The 18,378-nt window shown below is 41.6% G+C and overlaps 1 protein-coding gene across 1 annotated transcript in view; it reads left to right on the top strand.

The window, feature by feature from the left end:
- The first annotated feature begins 539 nt into the window (after positions 1-539).
- RELL1 (RELT like 1) overlaps positions 540-18,378 on the top strand; it is a 57,340-nt gene continuing 39,501 nt past the window's right edge. Inside the window, exon 1 of the mRNA XM_051964240.1 lies at positions 540-787. Coding sequence (XP_051820200.1) covers positions 694-787 — 94 coding nt within the window. The 5' untranslated portion in view covers positions 540-693. The remainder of the gene's footprint in view (positions 788-18,378) is intronic.

The raw sequence follows: 18,378 nt of genomic DNA, 5'->3' as shown, positions 1-18,378 counted from the left end.
CCGCAGCCGCGGGGTAACTGCTGACTGGCGCCGGACAGCCACGCGCCCCCCGCGGCCGCGGGGACTGCGCCCCGTGGGATGCCCAAGCTCCCAGGAGGCGGCAAGGGCACCCGGGCCGGCGCGCTCCCCCGGCCACTCAGAGGTTCGCCAGGTCCTCGCCTTTCGCTCGCTCCGACAGGCGGAAGCCGTCTTCTCCGGGCCGGCGGCCAGGAAGGGAACGGCCAGAGTGCCTGGGAAAGCCCGGAGCTCGGCTGCGCGCCGCTTCCTCGGGATCCGCTTCCAGTCCTCGGGGCTACTTCCCGGCCATTGCGCTGCCGGGAAGGAAAGCCTTGGGGAGCTGGCCGGGGTCGAAGGTCACCACGTTCAGCTGGAGTCACTCGGGCTCCCCGGGTGGGTCCCGCAGCGCCCGCCCTCTTTGGGAGGGTCCCGGCCGCCCGGGTCCTCCCCCGCTCCCGCCCGGCGCGCTCCGGCCTCGAGGCTCCCGCGCTGGGCAGGGGTTTGGAGAGGAAGCGGGCGGGCTTGGAGGGGCGGGGCGGGGAAGGCGGGGCGGGGCGGGGCCGGCCGGCCAGGCGGGACTCGGTGCCGGGTGAAAGGCGGAGCGGGGAGGGCGGCCCGCCTGAGCTCCACACGTCCTAAAGCCGCAGGGACTGGGGACCTGGCTGCCCCGTGCAGGAGCGCGGAGGGGAAGCGCCCATGGCTCCCCTGGGACTCTCCACGACCCCCGGCGCTTTGGGCAGCTCGGATGGCTCCCAACTGTCTCGCGCCTTGGAGGCGGGCGCCGCCCTGGGTGAGTGACTATCGCCCTGGGCCCCCTTGGGGGTGGCTCAGGGGGCTCCCCTATTCCCCCGGGGGAACCCCGGACCGGGTGGCGCACCCGGGAGCTTCGCCTGCCGGGCAGGGGACGCTGCCCTACCGGGGGACAGCGGGACGGGGGTGGGGTGGGGTGAGGGAGATGGGGCTGCAGCCTACGGTGTCCCTGGAGGGGTTGGGGGTGGGTGGGCGGGAGCTGCCCGCCTCGGCTTGGGCCGAGCCAGAGGTTGCGCTTCAGGCTCGGCTCCTGGGGTGGGATGCAGAGGGCGGCGATGGCCCCTCTCCCAGTTCCGCCTTCTGCTCCACTTCGCCTTCCCTCCTCTCTCTGCCCGCTCCCCCCTCTGGGTCTGGCCCGTGGAGCCCAGATCGCGCGTGGGCTGTCACCCCGTCCTGTCTGCCTCGGGGGCAGGTGGGGGTCTCTGGGCCAGGTGACGTCTTGCCCGCGTGGAAGCTGCGGGGAGCCCAGCGGACGCGCTGCCTGCCTTTGTCCTCCGGGGCCCGGGAGCGGAAGATGCGGGCGCCAGGGACTCCAGTGCCCCGCTGCCGCCTGCCCGGGCTCCGCCGCGTGTCCTGCCAGCTTCCCCGGGCGGCATTTCTCCCAACTAGAAAGGGGACAACAGGTTTCTCCCTGCGTGCGTCCCGACTAAATGGGCAGCCTTGGAAAGAGAAGCCCCTCTCGGATCGCGCTGGAAGAACTGCTCCACGTTGCCACACGAGAAAGCCTCCGTGGTCGGGGCAGGAAGCCCGGCTCGTCACAGATGTCATGTGTGAGGGTGTCTCACACTCGTGTCAGATGACACGACCCAGCTAGCTCCCCGTTCCGACCGCCTTTTTCCAAGGAGAAATGAAACTTGGGTGCCCAGTCCTGCGCGCCTGTTTGTATAACCACAAACTCCAGGGAGTCCTTATTACCTTTTGCCATCTTAATTGTGCCTCTCGCTAGTGATACAGAAAAAACCCCAGGATAAACGGTGAACTTCTAGGCCAATTAGGGTTCCCACAGCCTGCTATCTTACGTCAGCATCAGCAGCATTGCTTTGAAGCCTGCCTTCTGGAGCAAACTTCTCGTCGCCTCCCAATAAACACCTGGAAGCTGTCCAGCACTTACCAGCCGACCCCGCTGGCCGACCGAGGTGCTGTCCATCCAGGGCAGATTTGAACCGGACTCGGTCTTCCTTTCCTGGCCCACAGAAGGCTTTGGCACTTAGGCTTTCGGCTTTCTATAGAAAACACCAGAATTTAGGAAGGGGTGGGGGCAGGATATGTAGAAAGCCTCTGGAGTCTTTATTAACATACTCACTTTTCCTTTAATCACCCTGGGGAAAATGGCAGCTAGTAACATGTTTCATTGGATAGGGATTTTGATATTCATCTTGCATTTTGCTGTCTAAACAAGTTTGCTTGTGTAAGGAATAATTTGGCTTGGGATGGAAGAATAAAGGTAGGAAGTGCATTTTTATTTTTAAACTTGATAGAAAGGGGTTGATATGTATCTGACTGGTTTTTAAAACGAAGTCAGGAGGACCTGAATTCAAATCTGACCTCAGACACTTAATACTTCCTAGCTGCGTAGAGCCTGGGCAAGTCACTTAACCCCAATTGCCTCAGCAAAGTCAGGTTCTGTTGTGGGAAACTGAAAATTTGGAATAAGTTGAGCTTTCCTTTTTACAAGATATTTTTCTTAATTATGGATCTGTGATAGTTAAACTTGTCCCAACAAGGACATTGCCGTCCTCTGACTATATAATTTCAGCACTCCTTGAAGTGGATGGATAGGAGAATTTTCTAAAATAAGAGGCATAATGATAGCACAAAGGAATTCTAACAGTCTCATTAGGCCTCTTAGATGTGGAGGTGAGAAATTCTCAAGAATTGTTAGAACTAGAAAGATATTTATCTGAAGTTGTGAAATGTAAGGAAATGAAGACTGTGATCTTTTTAAAATAGGCAATACTTTTCAGAATTGCCTGTAGAAGACTATCATTCTTTTTAAAATTAAAAAAAATTTTTTTCAAAACCTTTGCATAATTCTCACCTTTCACCTTTTGCAAAACCTTGTGTTCCAAATTTTTTTCTTCTTTCCCCCACTCTGTTCCCTAGATGGCATATAATCCAATATAGGTTAACCATGGGCAGTTCTTCCATGCATATTTCCACAATTATCATGGTGCACAAGAAAAATCAGATCAAAAAGGGAAAAATGAGAAAGAAAACAAAAAGCAAGCAAACAACAACAAAAACTGAAAATACTATGTTGTGATCTGCATCAATCCCCACAGTCTCTCTCAGGGTGCAGATGGCTCTCTCCATCACAAGACCATTGGAACTAGCCTGAATCATGTCACTATTGAAAAGTACCATGGAAGACCATCCTTCTTAAGCTTCATTCATTTAGGAAAGTTTGCAACTACATTGACAGTACTAACAACTATTACTTCTCATATATTATTCATTTGCTCCATTTCTCCTTCCTTATCCATCAGGTAAGTATCACATTTGCTCTTCTTAAATCAAAGGAAGAGGAGCTGAAAGAAGATCAGAGTTCTAACTAAAATGAGAAATAACATTTTTCATTTGACTCTGTCCTATGGGCTCAGTTCCAGTCTCCAAACTCCTCCTGGAGATACTGAAGATAAAGGTTTTTTAATTAAATTCTGTGACCTGCTTTTGTTTTGGCAAGGTTACTTAGTAGGAGAGTAAATAATGAAAGGTTACATTTTTTTCCAAAAAGTATAGATAGGTCCAAGTTTTCTTGGACTTTCAGGAAGAGCTGAGTTCAGATTTCACTTTAAGACAGTTACTAAAATGGCAAGTCATTTAATCACCACCTGTCTCTTTAGCTGCAAAATGGAGGTAACAGTTCTCTCCCCGAGTCAAATGAGGTAATATTTGTAATGTGCTTAAGCAGAGTGACTGGTTCAAAGTGTGTGCTAAATAAATTGCTTGGTTTGAGTCTCTTCCATAAGAAAGGATTGTTCTTGGGAAACTAAACATTCTGTTGCTGGAAGAACATCCTAGCATTTTTGCTAGCATAGTTTTTGTTGTTTTTTAATAGAGTAGGGGAAAAAAAAGGACAATAGAGTGACTTAAAAGCCATTACTAGAAATGATTCCTATGAGTAATTGGCCAACTGTTTTTTTTTTTTCCTTCCACATAAACCAAAATATTTATTTAATTTTTTTAATAGTAGCTTTTTATTTTCAAAATATATGCAAAGATAACTTTCAACATTCACCCTTGCAAAACTTTGTGTTCCAAATTTTTCTCTCTCCCAATATATTTTAAACATGTACAGTTCTTCTATACATATATTTCCACATTTATCATGCTGTACAAGAAAAATCAGATCATAAAGGAAAAAAAATGGGAGAAAAAGCAAGCAAACAACAACAAAAAAGGTGAAAATAATATGTTGTGATCCACATTCAGTCCCGTAGTCCTCTCTTTGGATGCAGACGGCTCTCTCCATCACAAGTCTATTGAAACTGGCCTGAATCACCTCATTGTTGAAAGAATCACATCCATCAGAATTGATCATTACATAATCTTGTTGTTGCTGTGTACAATGTTCTTTTGGTTCTACTCACTTCACTCAGCATTAGTTCATGTAAGTCTCTCCTGGTCTTTCTGAAATCATCCTGCTGATCATTTCTTATAGAACAATAATATTCCATAACATTCATATACCCATTCCCCAACTAACAGGCATCCATTCAGTTTCTGATTCCTTTTGGCCATTTGTTTTCAGCTAAACTTTTGAATATATCTGTAAACTAGCCAGTGTGGTAAAGTAGGCCCCAAACTAGAGTTTTGGGGATGCACAGTGACTTTCCTGGTATTTCTTCCCTTTTCTGATTAAAAATGAGCAAAGTATTTTGCATACTAAGATTTTTTAAAAAAATGTTACAGCAAAGAATCATATGATCAGCTCTTTTTTGCAGGATGTTTGAATGTCTCAGTGACTTCATTTCTCCAAATGCCTCCTAAATTGTATCTGGTATTGATCCATCACTTAAGTATAATATTAAGTTGAACTGCTTCTGTTTCTCCTGCAGCATTGTTGAATCATATAGCTTTCACTCAGATTTTTGGATTTGCTGTCTGTTGGGTCTCAAATTTAAGGGGTAAAATTTTAACATTCTCAAAGTGTTATGATTGCTGTGTGGGGGAAAGAAAATGTCTATTTGAAACAAATCTAGTTGTATCAGTGGCACCAAGTTAAAAAAAATTGGGAGTAAGTGATGTTTTTAGTGAAAGTAATGTTTTTAATACATGAAATTTTCCTATAGATGTCCTTCAGGTTCCTTGGTGGATGGGCATCTGAACCACCAAAATAAAATAGCTGCTCAACAGTCACTTACTTGGAAATCAGTTGGCACAAAATGCATCTGAAATTCCTGGTATTATGTCTAGCTTCCTGCATGTTGCCAGGTGCATGTTGCTGGGTGATGTGAAGTACAGGGTGCCAGGGGCATGGTAGTGCAGCGAAATGGGCACTGGCTGTAGAATTTGAGAACCTTAGTTCAAATCCCAGCGTTGCTGCTTATTACCCATGTGACCTTGGTAAAGTAATTTATTTGGGCCTCACTTTACTCATTTGTAAAATCGGGAGGTTGAACTGGATGGTCTCTGAGGTCCTGCCAATTCTAAAACCATAATCCTACGGTCTGTGTTCAGATATATGAACTTATTAATGACACAGGAAGTGTGGGATACAGTCAAGAAGACCTTGTGTGAATCTTCCCCAACTCTCCCCCACATAACCTCATCTTTGTGTCAGGTACCTCATGTGTAAAATGGAGATAATAAGAACTTTTGTTTCGCAGGATTGTTTTGAGAATCCAGTGAGATGATGCATGAAAAATTCTTGTCAAACTTGGAATGCTTTGTAAATGCTAGCTATTCTAATGACTACCTTTGTGATCTCAGGCAAATCATTTAATTTTTCTAAATCTCAATTTCCCCATTCTTAAAATGAAGGGCAACTAGGTAGTGCGGTAAAAATTTGGAACATTCATTTTCCTGAGTTGAAATCTAGACTTAGACACTTACTAGCTGTGTGAATGTGGACAAGCTACTTATTCCTTCTTACCTTAGTTTCCTTATCTGTAAAATGAACTGGAGAAGGAAGTGGCTGTAGTATCTTTGCCAAGAAAATCCCAAATGGGGTCGTGAAAAGTCAGACAAAAATTAGGGGGTTGGACTAATGATCTGGAGGATCAATTCTGGATCTTGTAGTCCATGCCTTGCTATCTGCTGTTAATTTTTGCTTTGACCCCTGTCGTACAGCACTGCTCCCTTGCTGGAGCAAGGCTTGGGGATAATGTGTTATTGTTGGGTGGCTAGTGTAGAAGAGAGTCTTTGGAGAGTGTGAAGATCAAGTAATCAAGTAATCAAGTCCCGGGAAGGAACACCATTAGTTAGCAGTAGATTTGAAGGCCCAGTGGCATTTATGGGACAATTGTATGATTTCTAAAATGAAATGATTCCTCTATTACCGTGGTTAGGGAAAGTAGCATTTTCTCCTTTATTTGACAGAGAGTTGGAAGGAATGATGGTATGGTGATTAGACCAAGAGTCAAGAAATGTGGCTCCTAGTGCTACCTCTTTTGAGCAATAACTGCTATACTATGAAGTGCTTTAGGCTTTGAAAAGCAATTATATGCATTGTTTTTCTTTAAGTTTCAGACCTGTGATGGTGGTATACCATTATCCCATTTTGTAGATGAGGAAACTGAGGGTTAGAGAAGAAAATAACTTATTTATGGTCTCACAATTAGTGAGGACCTGAAACGGGGCTTCAGTTGGTCAATTAACATTTATTAAGTGCCTACTATATGCTAGCTACTGTGCTAAGCATTCCTCTCAAGAAACTCACAGTCTAGGCTCTCTTCAACAAAGAGATGATTGAGGCCAGTTCCAATGATCTTGTGATGGAGAGAGCCCTCTGCACCCAGAGAGAGAGGAATGTGGGATCTGAGTGTGGATCACAACATAGAATTTTCGCTCTTTTTCTTGTTGTTTGCCTGCATTTTATTTCCTTTCTCATTTTTTTTCCTTTCTGATTTAATTTTTCTTGTGTATAAATATGTATGCATGTATTGGATTTAACATATTTTTACCATGTTTAACATTTATTGCATTACTTGTCATCTAGGGGAAGGAGTAGGGGAAGGAAGGGGAAAATTGGAACACAAGGTTTTGCAAGGGTCGATGTTGAAAAATTATCCATGCCTCTGTTTTGAAATAAAAAGCTTTAAAAAGAAAGAAAGAAAGAAACTCACAGTCTAACGGGGAAACCACAAGTAAATAATAAGAAGCTATTTATAGGAAAAATAGGAAAGAATCAAAATTCAAAAAATAGGAAAATTAAAATTAAAAAAATAGGAATGAATTAAAGAAGGAAGTCATCAGAATTAAGAAGGAATGGGGAGAAAGAAAAGTAAGTTGGGACTTAAAGAAAACCTGAGAAACAAGTAGGTGGAGGTGAGGAGGAAGAGGAATTCTAGGCATGGGGAACAGCCAGAGGAGCTGCCTGCAGGTGAGAAATCGCAACCTAGAACTGCATTCATTCACTATACCTCTTAGGTGAATCATTTTACTTTGTTGCATCTGTAACATTTCCTCATTTATAGACCAGGGAGGTCAGGTTGGTTAATCTTTAAGTCTCCTTCTGGCCATAAAATTCCAGGGTTTTTATGAGCTTAAGTTAGGTAAGAAACCTCACTTCCGCTCACTGAGTCTGGTGTCCTGAACATTCTACACAACTGCTTCTTCAGTCAGAGTAGACCAGGTCATTTTGCCACTCGGTGAAGGAGCCTGTGGTGGTTTGTGAGGCTGGTGAGATGGTTTCGTTTTAGCTTTGGGGTTGTTTTGTTCTATGTTGCAAGATGGAACCTAGAACCTAGAACGTGGTCCGTCCGGGACCATGAAGGCTGAGTCATAGAGTTACTATGGCCCTAGCTGCTGAGACTGCAAGCCCTCCCACCTCCCCCCACTTAAATACTTTTTATTGGTACTCTCTAGTGTCAGACAGCATAGTTTAAGTACAGTAGAAAGAAGGAGAGGCCAGAGGTCCAATCCTATCTCTGCCTCTTATTGTCTTCTCTTGTCTTCATCTGAAAATGAATGAGTTGGATCAGTATCTCTGCCATCATTTCCAGTTCTAAAAAGATCCTGTGAAGGGGCCCTTATTGTTGTGAAGTCGTGCCCGAGTCTTTGTGACCACTGTGGACCATAGCCTGGGTAGTATCCGTGGGATTCTCTTGGCAAGGATACTGGAGCACTTTGCCAGTGGATTAAGGCAAACAGGGTCACACAGCTAGTAGGTAGATTTGAACCTGGGTCTTCCTGATTGCAAAAAAAAGCTTATTTAAAATGCTTTTGGGGCAGCTGGGTGATGCAGTGGATAGAGCACTGGCCCTGAGGTCAGGAGGACCTGAATTCAAATCTGATCTCAGACACTGTGGGATCCTGGGCAAATCACTTAACTCCAATTGCCTCAACAAAAAACCAAAACAAAACAAACAAACAAAAAAACCCAACAAAAAACCAACAAGTGTTTTGCATACCCTAGAGTGTTTTACACACACATACTTCCCATACAATTATGAGCTACTATGATGATGATGATGATGATGATGATGTACCTCGCTCATGTAGCTAATTAGTGGCAGAATTGGGAATTAGAAGCCGGGTCTTGTAATTTCTATAGATGAGGATGGCCTCCCCAGTAAGGAAATACAATTAACCTGCAGAAGTGACTTGATAAATATGAAATTAGAGCAAAAGAAGTTATGCTTTCCTTTAGTGTCTTCTCCAGCTGTGAGATCTGGTGACCCCTTCTTCTCCACTACAGATACCCTTGCCAAGAGCATCATTCCTATTGGCTCGTTAGGGTATTCTTGGACTGGGCCATAGTAACTCCCCATGACTCGGCCATCATGGTCCCAGATAGGGAGAGCTGAAAAAAACAGATCTTGCAACATAGAACTCTCTGTCTCTCTGTCTCTGTCTCTGTCTCTCTCTCTCTCTCTCTCCCCCTCTGTCTCACTCTCTGATTCTCTCTCTGATTCTTTCTCTGTCTCCCTCCCTCTCCTCTACCAAGGTCTTTTTGACATCTCAAGCTGCTCATTTAATCTTACATCATCCTTTTCTCACTCAGATTCCCAAATATTATGGCAAGCTCCTACTCTTCAAGCCTTCTAATAGAATCTTTAGCAGACAGGAATCATCTTAAGCTTCCCTGAATTCCTGTTTTCCCAGTGTGCTGTTTATTTAGCCCGTCTCTGCCCATTTCCCAATATCCACCCTTCATAGTCTCTGCTTCAGTTGAGTAGTTGTGACTCCCAGTTTTCTATTAGTCCAGGAAAGTGGGAGTGGGTGTAGTTAGCAAGGCCAAATCAGGAAAGCGAAGGCGTTATTTTCTCCTAACATTTGCTCCTTCTTACAGTACCTTTAACTCTTTTTGTGTCTTGGCTACTTTTGACAGTCTGGTGAAACTAATGGACCCTTCCTCAGAATAATGTTTTTAAATGCATAAAATAAAATGCATAAGATTTCAGAGGAAACCAAAAGTTAGTGAAAATTGAGATTTAACTTTTTTCGGTTCAGATTTCTTAGACCCTCTGAAATCTCTCCATAGAGATCCATAAATTCCTGCCTCATAGTCTTAGCCATCAAGCCCCTTTCCTCTCCTTATCCAGACACTCACTTTTTTTCCTTTGCTTTGGTTTTTTCAGCTGACACCTGACTTGAAAAAATTCAGCTTGGAGGGGAAAATAAGAGCGCTCACAGACACAGGAGTGATATTGAATGCTAGATTTGCATTCAGGAAGTTCTGAGTTCTAATCTCACTTTGGACTTTTATTAGTTATGCAACTGTGGGCAAGTCACAAGCTCTCATTGCCTCAGTTTCTTTGTCTGCAAAATGGGAATAATAACACTTCAATGTTGTGAGATCAAATGAGAAAATACAAAGAAAATGCTTGGCAAACTTTAAAGTTTTGCACTAACTGGCTATTATTTTGTGAGATCAATATTTCAATGATTGGTAAGTGGGCAAAGGGCTAGGGAGAGTTTTTTCAGGATAATAGTTTTGAAACTTCAGATCTGGCTTCAGAGATGTTCTTGGGACGAGATTACACGCTGTTCTGCGTCTGCATCTAGTGTTTCACCTGTTTGCTTGACAGTGGCAGAACACGCCATATTTTAAAAAGTATATATACCCACTTGCTTACTTCCCTTATAAGGAATATTTTCTCTTAGGCCCGATTTGAACTCAGGCCCTCCTGACTTCAGGGTCGGTGCTCTATCCACTGCACCATCTAGCTGCCCCTTACTTAAGTCTTAGAACATTCATGTGAGGCATTTATAATTCTCACTTAATTCTTACAACATTCATGTGAAGCATTTATAATTCATTCCTACTTTCTGGATGAGGAAACTGAGGCACTGCAAAGTTGTAATTTGTTTACTGTCAACACAATGATTCAGAGAGGGACTGTTATTTAACTTCTGAGTGGAGATGTTGCTTCTTCACAGCTGGTACAACATCCTGCCCTCAACATTTCTAGACTTGCTGGTAAAATAAATATTGGTATTAATCATTCATTAAAATTCATCTTTATTGGAGACTCTGTTTTTAGAATAACAAAAACAAAAATGTTCACCGGTATGATGTGAGCTTTTGGCAACGAGAATATGGGCAAGGCCGTTAGAAATTCTTCAGAAATCGTCTCCAATTTTTTCTGGAGTAACTTTGTATGAATAATTTCATTTGTATGCCAGTAGACTGGCTTCTAATTTTTTTTTTTTTAAATAAAGTCTTCAAGAAGATGTTGAATAAGAATCTCATTGGCCAACTGGGAACAGAAGACCAGGAAGTCCAGACCACTTAGATAATTGTAACCGAAATGATATTTTACCAAAAAACCAACCAAACAAACAAAACCTATGGAGAAATCTCCTATCATATAGTTCAATGGGCGGAGGGTTGGAGGACCCTCCTTAAACTTCTGGCATGGTTACCATTGCCAAATCTGGCTCTCTCTCAGCCATGTAGAACCATAATATAGCTTTAGACTCCTGGAAGTGATTGTTGCTGTTGTTTGAGTGAATGCTAGCTTTTTTTCTTAAGGATCTTTGCCTCAAACCCAAACCACTCTAGCTCTGGCCCAAGTCCCATTTGATTGTAGTTATTTGAAAGAATGAAAATTCTTTCCCTGAGGGTCTTCTCTTCGAAGGGGTAACAACTGAGGAAGCCACTAAACTTTCTCCAAGCTATATTCTGGATGTTTAAAAGTGAGTATTTCAAACTGTTTGGTAGAAGCTGAGTTCCAAACTAGCACAGCCACGAGAATTAATCAACATTCTAAGAAAGTATCTTGGAATGTCCTGGCAGTGGTTGAGGTACCAAATAGCTAATGAGTAAACATGCCTTCAGTTTTACTTTGCTTATCACATCTGTCTTTACTGACTGAAGGCTTTTACTGCTTCCTTAGTTCCTCCAGTTCTCCTCCGGCTCTGCTAAAGCAAAACATCCATCAACTAAAAATAGGGAAAATTTCTCTGAGAGAAAGCATCTTCTTATATTAAAAACTATATAGCTTCTGACAGTTGCATTGGGAAGGTGAAACTCCTTTCATGTGAATAGTTAGACAACTTGAAATCTGTCACATGTTGCCTGATACTTAGTCGAGGAGGCACTTATTCAGAAAGAAAGGTTTTGTATAAAACATGCTGAGTGTGTAATGTGTTTGTGCATCTTTGCTATATAGACTAGTATATGAAGAGTGCATATGAATGTATTCATTTCTTTTTGGTCCTATTTATATATATATATATCTATATATATATATATATATATCTATATATATATATATATATATATATATATATATATATATGTACATACATACACATATGTAGTGTCCAGAAATGTTAATTATCTTAATTAGTAATGAAAAAGTGAGGATTATAGTATCATATCTATTAATATTAATTCTCAGAAATCATTTATAATATAATAGATCTTGTTCTTGGGATAGATTATATAAGTTTAAGCTTGGCTTAGGTAAAATGTATTTTTGGTATATTATTTTACATTCTTTTAAACTATACCTAGGCAACATTCTTGATCATTATTATTAGAAACATACAAATTTGTAGGAATTCTGTGTTTTCTGGTTATTCGGGAGACCAGTGTTATAGGTAACAAGAGATAGTCAAAGGCTTCAGCTTCTAAAGAGTGTGTCATTAAATAAAACATGCAGATTCTCCTCAGAGATAGAGGATTTCTAAAGTATCTCTGGGGGAGAAAAGAACTGGACAACTATGACTGAGAAGTTAATTCTCTTGTCTCGATCTCTCTTCTTGTCTTGGATTTTTAAACCAGAAGGCCTGATCTTTTTAGAATTGTGGAGGAATAACTACCCTATTCGAAAAGCTTTGAATAAATGTGTCATATGGATGCTGGGTAAATAGGTTTGTTAGGTTCTTTTAGCTACTCGAGGGAGAAGATGAGCACTTTTTAAAAGGAAAAAGGGAATTTGTTCTACAGGATTAGAATGTTTGCAGTTCTTAGTCTTTGCATGAGCCATATGGCTGAACAGTTGGCCCTTTGCTCCCTGCTCAGAACTTCCCTTTATTACTCCTGCAATTTAAATGTCAGGACTGATTCTTCACTTATGGGGAAGACTTAAGAAAAAGAGTAATGAAAATGAGTGTGGCTTACAAATTTTACTACTGCTGACTTTTTTTTTTTCTCATGAAGCCTTATTTTTATTTTTAAGTTATACAAGACTTTGTACTTCTGCAGAATTTGGTTTAGAAAATAATTGCTAGGCCCTTGCCTTTTGTAGAAGAAAAACTTGGTGCTCATTCTGTATTGCTTGTAGTCTGTCAGAAAGTTTATTAAGATAGAAGCACTTCCCCCCTCTGTTCTTTGGAATTCTCTCTGACTTAGGCAATTTCCAGTTATATTTTATAGCAGACAAGGAACAAAAGACAAAATTCTATTAAAAAAATCCACCTGGATATATATAGCTCAAATATAGGGTTTTTGATTGACTTAAACAGAATAGTCGTGTTAATGCTGGCCCATCCTCCCTACTCCTACTCTGCCTTTTACCACTTCCTTCAAGCGTTCCTTTTATGATTGTTTTTTCCCCCCAAGTAGGGGAGGGATTTAGAAGCTAACCTTTGTATTGCCAAAAAGAAAAAGAAGAATGTCATTGAAACTTTTTAAAAAATGCCCATTGATAAATTGAACTGATTTGAAAATAACATGTTACATTGCTTGTATGCTTTTAGAAAGTAAATTGTAGAGATTTTCAGTTTTATTCAATAATCTTTTTCTGCTTTTTCTATATAGAAATATCTTTTGGGTGCTTAAGTTCAGGATAAAAGAGGGTCGTTAAAACATTTTAAAAAAGTTTCTAGAGTACAGAAGGAAGAACTGATAAACCGGACAGTTTTGAAAGTAACATGTTCTATTCGTTCTATGCTTTTTAGAAAGTAAATTGTAGAGAGAGTTTCAGTTTTATTCAATAATCTTTTTCTTTCTCTATATGGAAATATCTTTTGAGTACTTCTGCAGGAGAAAAACACTATCCTTTCCCAGTCTGGTCAAAGGTGAACAAGATAATACTTTTCTTATAATTGGATTAAACAAGTAATGTAAGAATAAAAAAAATTAAGAAAAATTCTTTTCTACTCTTAATTTGATCACCATAAATAAGACAAAACTCTAAGAATATTGTTCAGGGAATCTGAATCTTTCCCTGAGTTTGATTAAGTTTTCTATTCAAGAAAAACTAGTTAGGTTTTTGATTTTTGAGAATGAGGACTTTAGACTTAGGAGACTATTATAATAATCATTCTTAATATTTTATAACATAACTGAGACTTTGGTCTTTTATATACTTCTGTATTATGTATATGTGCGTTGTAGTATCAAAGTTGTTGTGGGAATAAAGCACTGAGTTATGTTTTGTTTTAATAAAGAAATAAGGTAATTCAGTTGGTGTATTTGTTGGTTCCCAGACTTTTGATGGAAAGAGATCCAACCTACAAATTCAGAATAGCCCAACCCCGAGGTTAAGCTCCAGGAAGTGATAACATTTTTTGGATGTAGTGACAAGTGAAAGAGATGGAGGAGATTGCAGTGGGCTTTGGCAGAGGGATTCTTTATAGTAATGAAGTTTCCAATTTCTTGAATTAACTACACGAGTCCAAAATGTTGAGGAGCATTAGAGATAGCAGTACATGGTGGATAGGGAAAACCATTGACAAGAAAAAAGTTGAATAAATAGTATATCAATGGTTATCTGAACAGCTAATAATAATGAGAACAGCCAACATTTACATGGCGTTTACTATCAAATACTACGAGTTGACCTTTTTTCAGAGTTCTAAGAAAGAGTTAGGTTGTCTTTTCTTAGACCGAACTTTGGAAAAAGATTAATGTGTTAAATGCTTTACAAGTATTTTTTGATTTGATCCTCACAACAACCCTTTGAAGTAGATACTATTGTGGTTCAGTTGTTTTCAGTCATGTTCAACTCTTGGGGACTCCATTTGAGGACGCAAATATTTTAACACATACCAGAGTGGTTTGTGATTTCCTTTTGCAGGTCATTTTACAGATAAAGAAACTGAGGCAAACAGGATTAAGTGACCAGTCCAGAATTATTTGCTAATTAAGTGTTTGACGTAGGCTTTGAATTCAGATCTTCAGGTGCTTTATCTTAGTTGCCTTAGATGTTATTATTGTCCCCTTTTACAGATAAGAAAGCTGAGGCAGACAGAAGTTAAATGATGTGCTCAGGATCACAGAACCAGCCTGAGACTCCATTTGAACTCCAGTTTTACTGACTTCAGGCCCCACTCTGCTATAGCCCCTGTACCTCCTTGCTGCCAGGAGAGGCTGACTTTAGACAGGCTATGTTCTTGCACTAAATTAGCTGTGTGATTTTGGCCAAGCCACCCATGCCTCAGTTTCCATCTTTGCAAAGTGAGAATAATATCACTTTACCTACCTCATGTTGTTGTGAATATCACATACAAATCTAGTTGATCAAACATATCTTTTGCCAATCTTTTTGCTAGGTGCTGTGGCTATAAAAACAACACAGTCCCTGCTCTGGAGGAAGGTCTAATGAAAGCGAGAGAACATGATGCAAAGTCTAGTCAAAGTAAGAAATTTGATGAGAGCAGGACTTTCTACTGGCGACTATTTGGCTGGGCCTTGAAGAACAGTCCTAATACCTGGACAGGAGTGCCCTTCTGGCACAGGGAACAGGCCATTCCAACTATTTCATAGAAAACTTGCAGGAGGATTGCACAAAATGAGGCAGGAAGAGTTAGGCCCTGACATATTGTGAAGGGCCTAAAAATGCCAGGCTTAAGAAGTTCACTTTTTACTGGAAGCCCCCACGATTTTTAAGATAAGGGAAGGAAGACTGCTTTCAATGCATCTTTATATAAAAAGTTTCCAAATAGTCAAGTGCTTTAAATCAAAATGAATTATTATACAGATATGAAGTATTAGAATTGCATCTTGTCGTTATCAGGAACAGTTTGGTTTTCTTTCTTTCTTTTTTTTAGAGTGGTTCTTTTTACTTTCTTCTCCTCAAGATAGGTTGACATACTGCTGGGGTATGCCAGAAATGCTGGAGTGCCGGAGCACGTGTCCCGGTGTTGTCTCTGAAAGAATTCAGGTTTAAATCAAGCATTGGCCCTTACTGGGGTGATGCAACCTGTGGGCCTCCTCCTTAAGGGAGAGAGGCTCCCCAGCAGACTAAGGTGGGGATTATAAAGGGAAGGGAAAGATAGAACAGGAGAACTGGGCAAAGCTGGGAAATTGGGCAATCTCAGATAAGATGGGTGTGGGAAAAATCCTTGTGATTAGATCTATTTCAGATGGGAGATACATGGCAAAAGTCCTTTTGTTCTAATGGGGCTTCTGAGAGAAAGTCTGGCGATAACAGTTAGACAGACGTGTATGGAAAAAGGTAAAAGGGGTGTGTGTGTGTGTGTGTGTGTGTGTGTGTGTGTGTGTATGTGAGAGAGAGAGAAAGAGAGACAGAGACAGAGACAGAGACACAGAGAGATAGAGGAAGGAGACAAAGAGACAGACTCAGGATATTGGGGCTGAGGCCGCAGCTAAAATTCCATCAATACTATTGAGGTAAGCTGAGTTGGAATATTCTATCTTGTTGGAATATGCCAAAAATATTGAGGTACAGGGCATGAGCCTGAAAGAGTTCAGGCTCAAACCATCTCCAAATCAAGCCTGGACATTTATTTGGAGTAAAGTGTGATGCTTCCTGGGGGCTTCCTCCTTAAGGGAGACAGCAGAATGAGGTGAGGGTTTATATAGAGAGGAAAAAATAAGAATTGGGTCAAACAGGAGCACTGAATGATCTCAGAGGAGATCTGGACAATCTCACAAAAATCTCTGATTGGATTAAAGTTTACAAGGAAAAAGGTAAAAGGCCCTTCCGCTCTAATGAGGTGATGGGCCTGGGGCACCTGAATGGGTAAAGGGGCCCTTGGTTCTAATGAAGTCCATGAGACAAAGTGATCTCATTATTGGGGTTGGGGCTTCCCATCAATCTGATGTTGTGGGCTACCCTTGAAACACTGACCATTGGAGGAGGTGGAAGCATTAAGGAGGAGGTATCAAGATGAGAGACTTTGCATCAAAAGTTATAAGCAAAAATTCATGCAAATTGACTTTTAACAAAGGTGGTTGAGACCCATGTCTGACAATCAACTTTATGCCCCATTTTGCTTCTTCACAGGGATCCTGTGTAAGGTGGTTGGAAAGCTTCCTCCATCTCTGTTGGGACTCTTCTGCCTTTCCATTTCTTATCTGCTTCCTGCCCCCGGGAGATGAGCTCCATGTTGTTCCTCTTGAATCCCTCCAGGAATTCTGTTTGTGGCCAGCCAGTGTCGGGTGTGGGGAGTGGAGGAAGGGGAGCCTGATTTGCCTGATTTCTGCAGTTTCGCCTGATTTCTGAACTTGCCAGTGCTTTGAGTTGCTACCGCCCAATTTACACTTACATTCTGTATCGTCCTCCTCTGTGTCATGTGTGAATCTTGGCTCCTCCCGGTTCTCCTTTCCTTCCATTTCTGTTCTGCTCTTCTCAGCCAGGGGTGGTTGAGTGCCAGTAGCCATACTTGGAGACACTCTTGGCGCCATCAGTAAAAATAGCAGGATGGTCTGAGAAGCCAGACACCCATTCACTGCAGCCATCTTTTGCTGTTGCGGGTCTCTCTGCTGTGAGATTCATGAATTTCTGACTCTCCCAGGAAGGCCGCCATGTAGCTTCTCCTGGCCATCTGTACTCGATATGATCCATTTAGTCAAACTTATTTAAATTCTTTCCTTTTCTCACCCCCAGGCATAGCCTCTCCCAGGCAAATAATCTCATTTTAGCTCCATCTCTTTTTGGTCTCCCAGTGGGAATGGGGGTGAATTGTAACATCGACCCTCTAGGGAGATGTTGGCCTTTCAGTTAATCTTTTTGGTTTTGATTAGAGTGCACTTTATTTACCACTTATCTATTTGGCAACTTGGAGTGAGAGTGTCACTGTGAAAATTGAGCTAAAAATTTCCCCGTGATCCTCTTCCCTTTGGAAAAAATAGTTATGAAATATTTTCTTTTGACTCTGATATTTAGTATTTATATATTCACTTGTAGTTTGGGTTTGATATTCATTCCAAAGGAAAGAACTCTGCCATCGGAGTCACAGGACCTGTGCTCAAGCCCACGCTAGTAGTGTGATATTGGGCAAGCCACTTAGCCACTTTTGACCTCAGTTTCCTTAAATGAGAAATTAGATGTGGCCTCTCAAGCCCTTTCTAGATTTAAATCTGTGATCCTGTGATCTTTTAAAGGAGAACCCTTGTTTTAAATTTCATTTTCTGTTGGGCTTTCCCATTTGGGAAGGTTCTGTTTTCCACTTTTGTGACTTTGTAGCTTTGCCAGTTGTCTGTCAACCTTTAAGGAAGAAAGTACTTTCATTTTCTCTCTTTGAAACTGGGAATCTGTAGGCTTTCAGTATTTTTTCTTTGAAGAGTATGGTTATATATGAAGTTATAAAAAAGCATTTCTGCAAAATTGCTTCTCTTTGATATAGAGAAGGCAGATCATAAGACTCGAGATCTGGTTGTGTTTTAAAAGTAAATCGAAGGAAATGTTTTCAAGGATGTTTTAAATAGAGCTTTTCCTGAGTCCTCTTCAGTCTTTCTCCAGAGACCCATTTATATTTCCTAATGCATCTACCTCTCTGGCAGCATGGAAATGCTCCTGGATTCTCAAGGGCTATGTGGGCAGAGCTCGTGCTCTGGGAGGGTCCTCCACTGTGGAAGGGTTTCCAGTATGGCTATCTATATATCTACTGTCTGAGGTCTTCTTCATTTGGAAGAGGCTCACCACCAGAAGGATGTTTAGCAGGAAGTGATAAATCATTTTGGCCACACTAACTCATGAAACCATCTCCTGGGTGATCGAGGAGAGATGAACGGTAAAATGATGACATCTCAGATACTGTCAAGTG

This window comes from Antechinus flavipes, chromosome 6, assembly GCF_016432865.1.
Source record: "Antechinus flavipes isolate AdamAnt ecotype Samford, QLD, Australia chromosome 6, AdamAnt_v2, whole genome shotgun sequence".
NCBI classification, from domain to species: Eukaryota; Metazoa; Chordata; class Mammalia; order Dasyuromorphia; family Dasyuridae; genus Antechinus; species Antechinus flavipes.
This window is presented reverse-complemented; position numbering and strand designations above follow the sequence as displayed.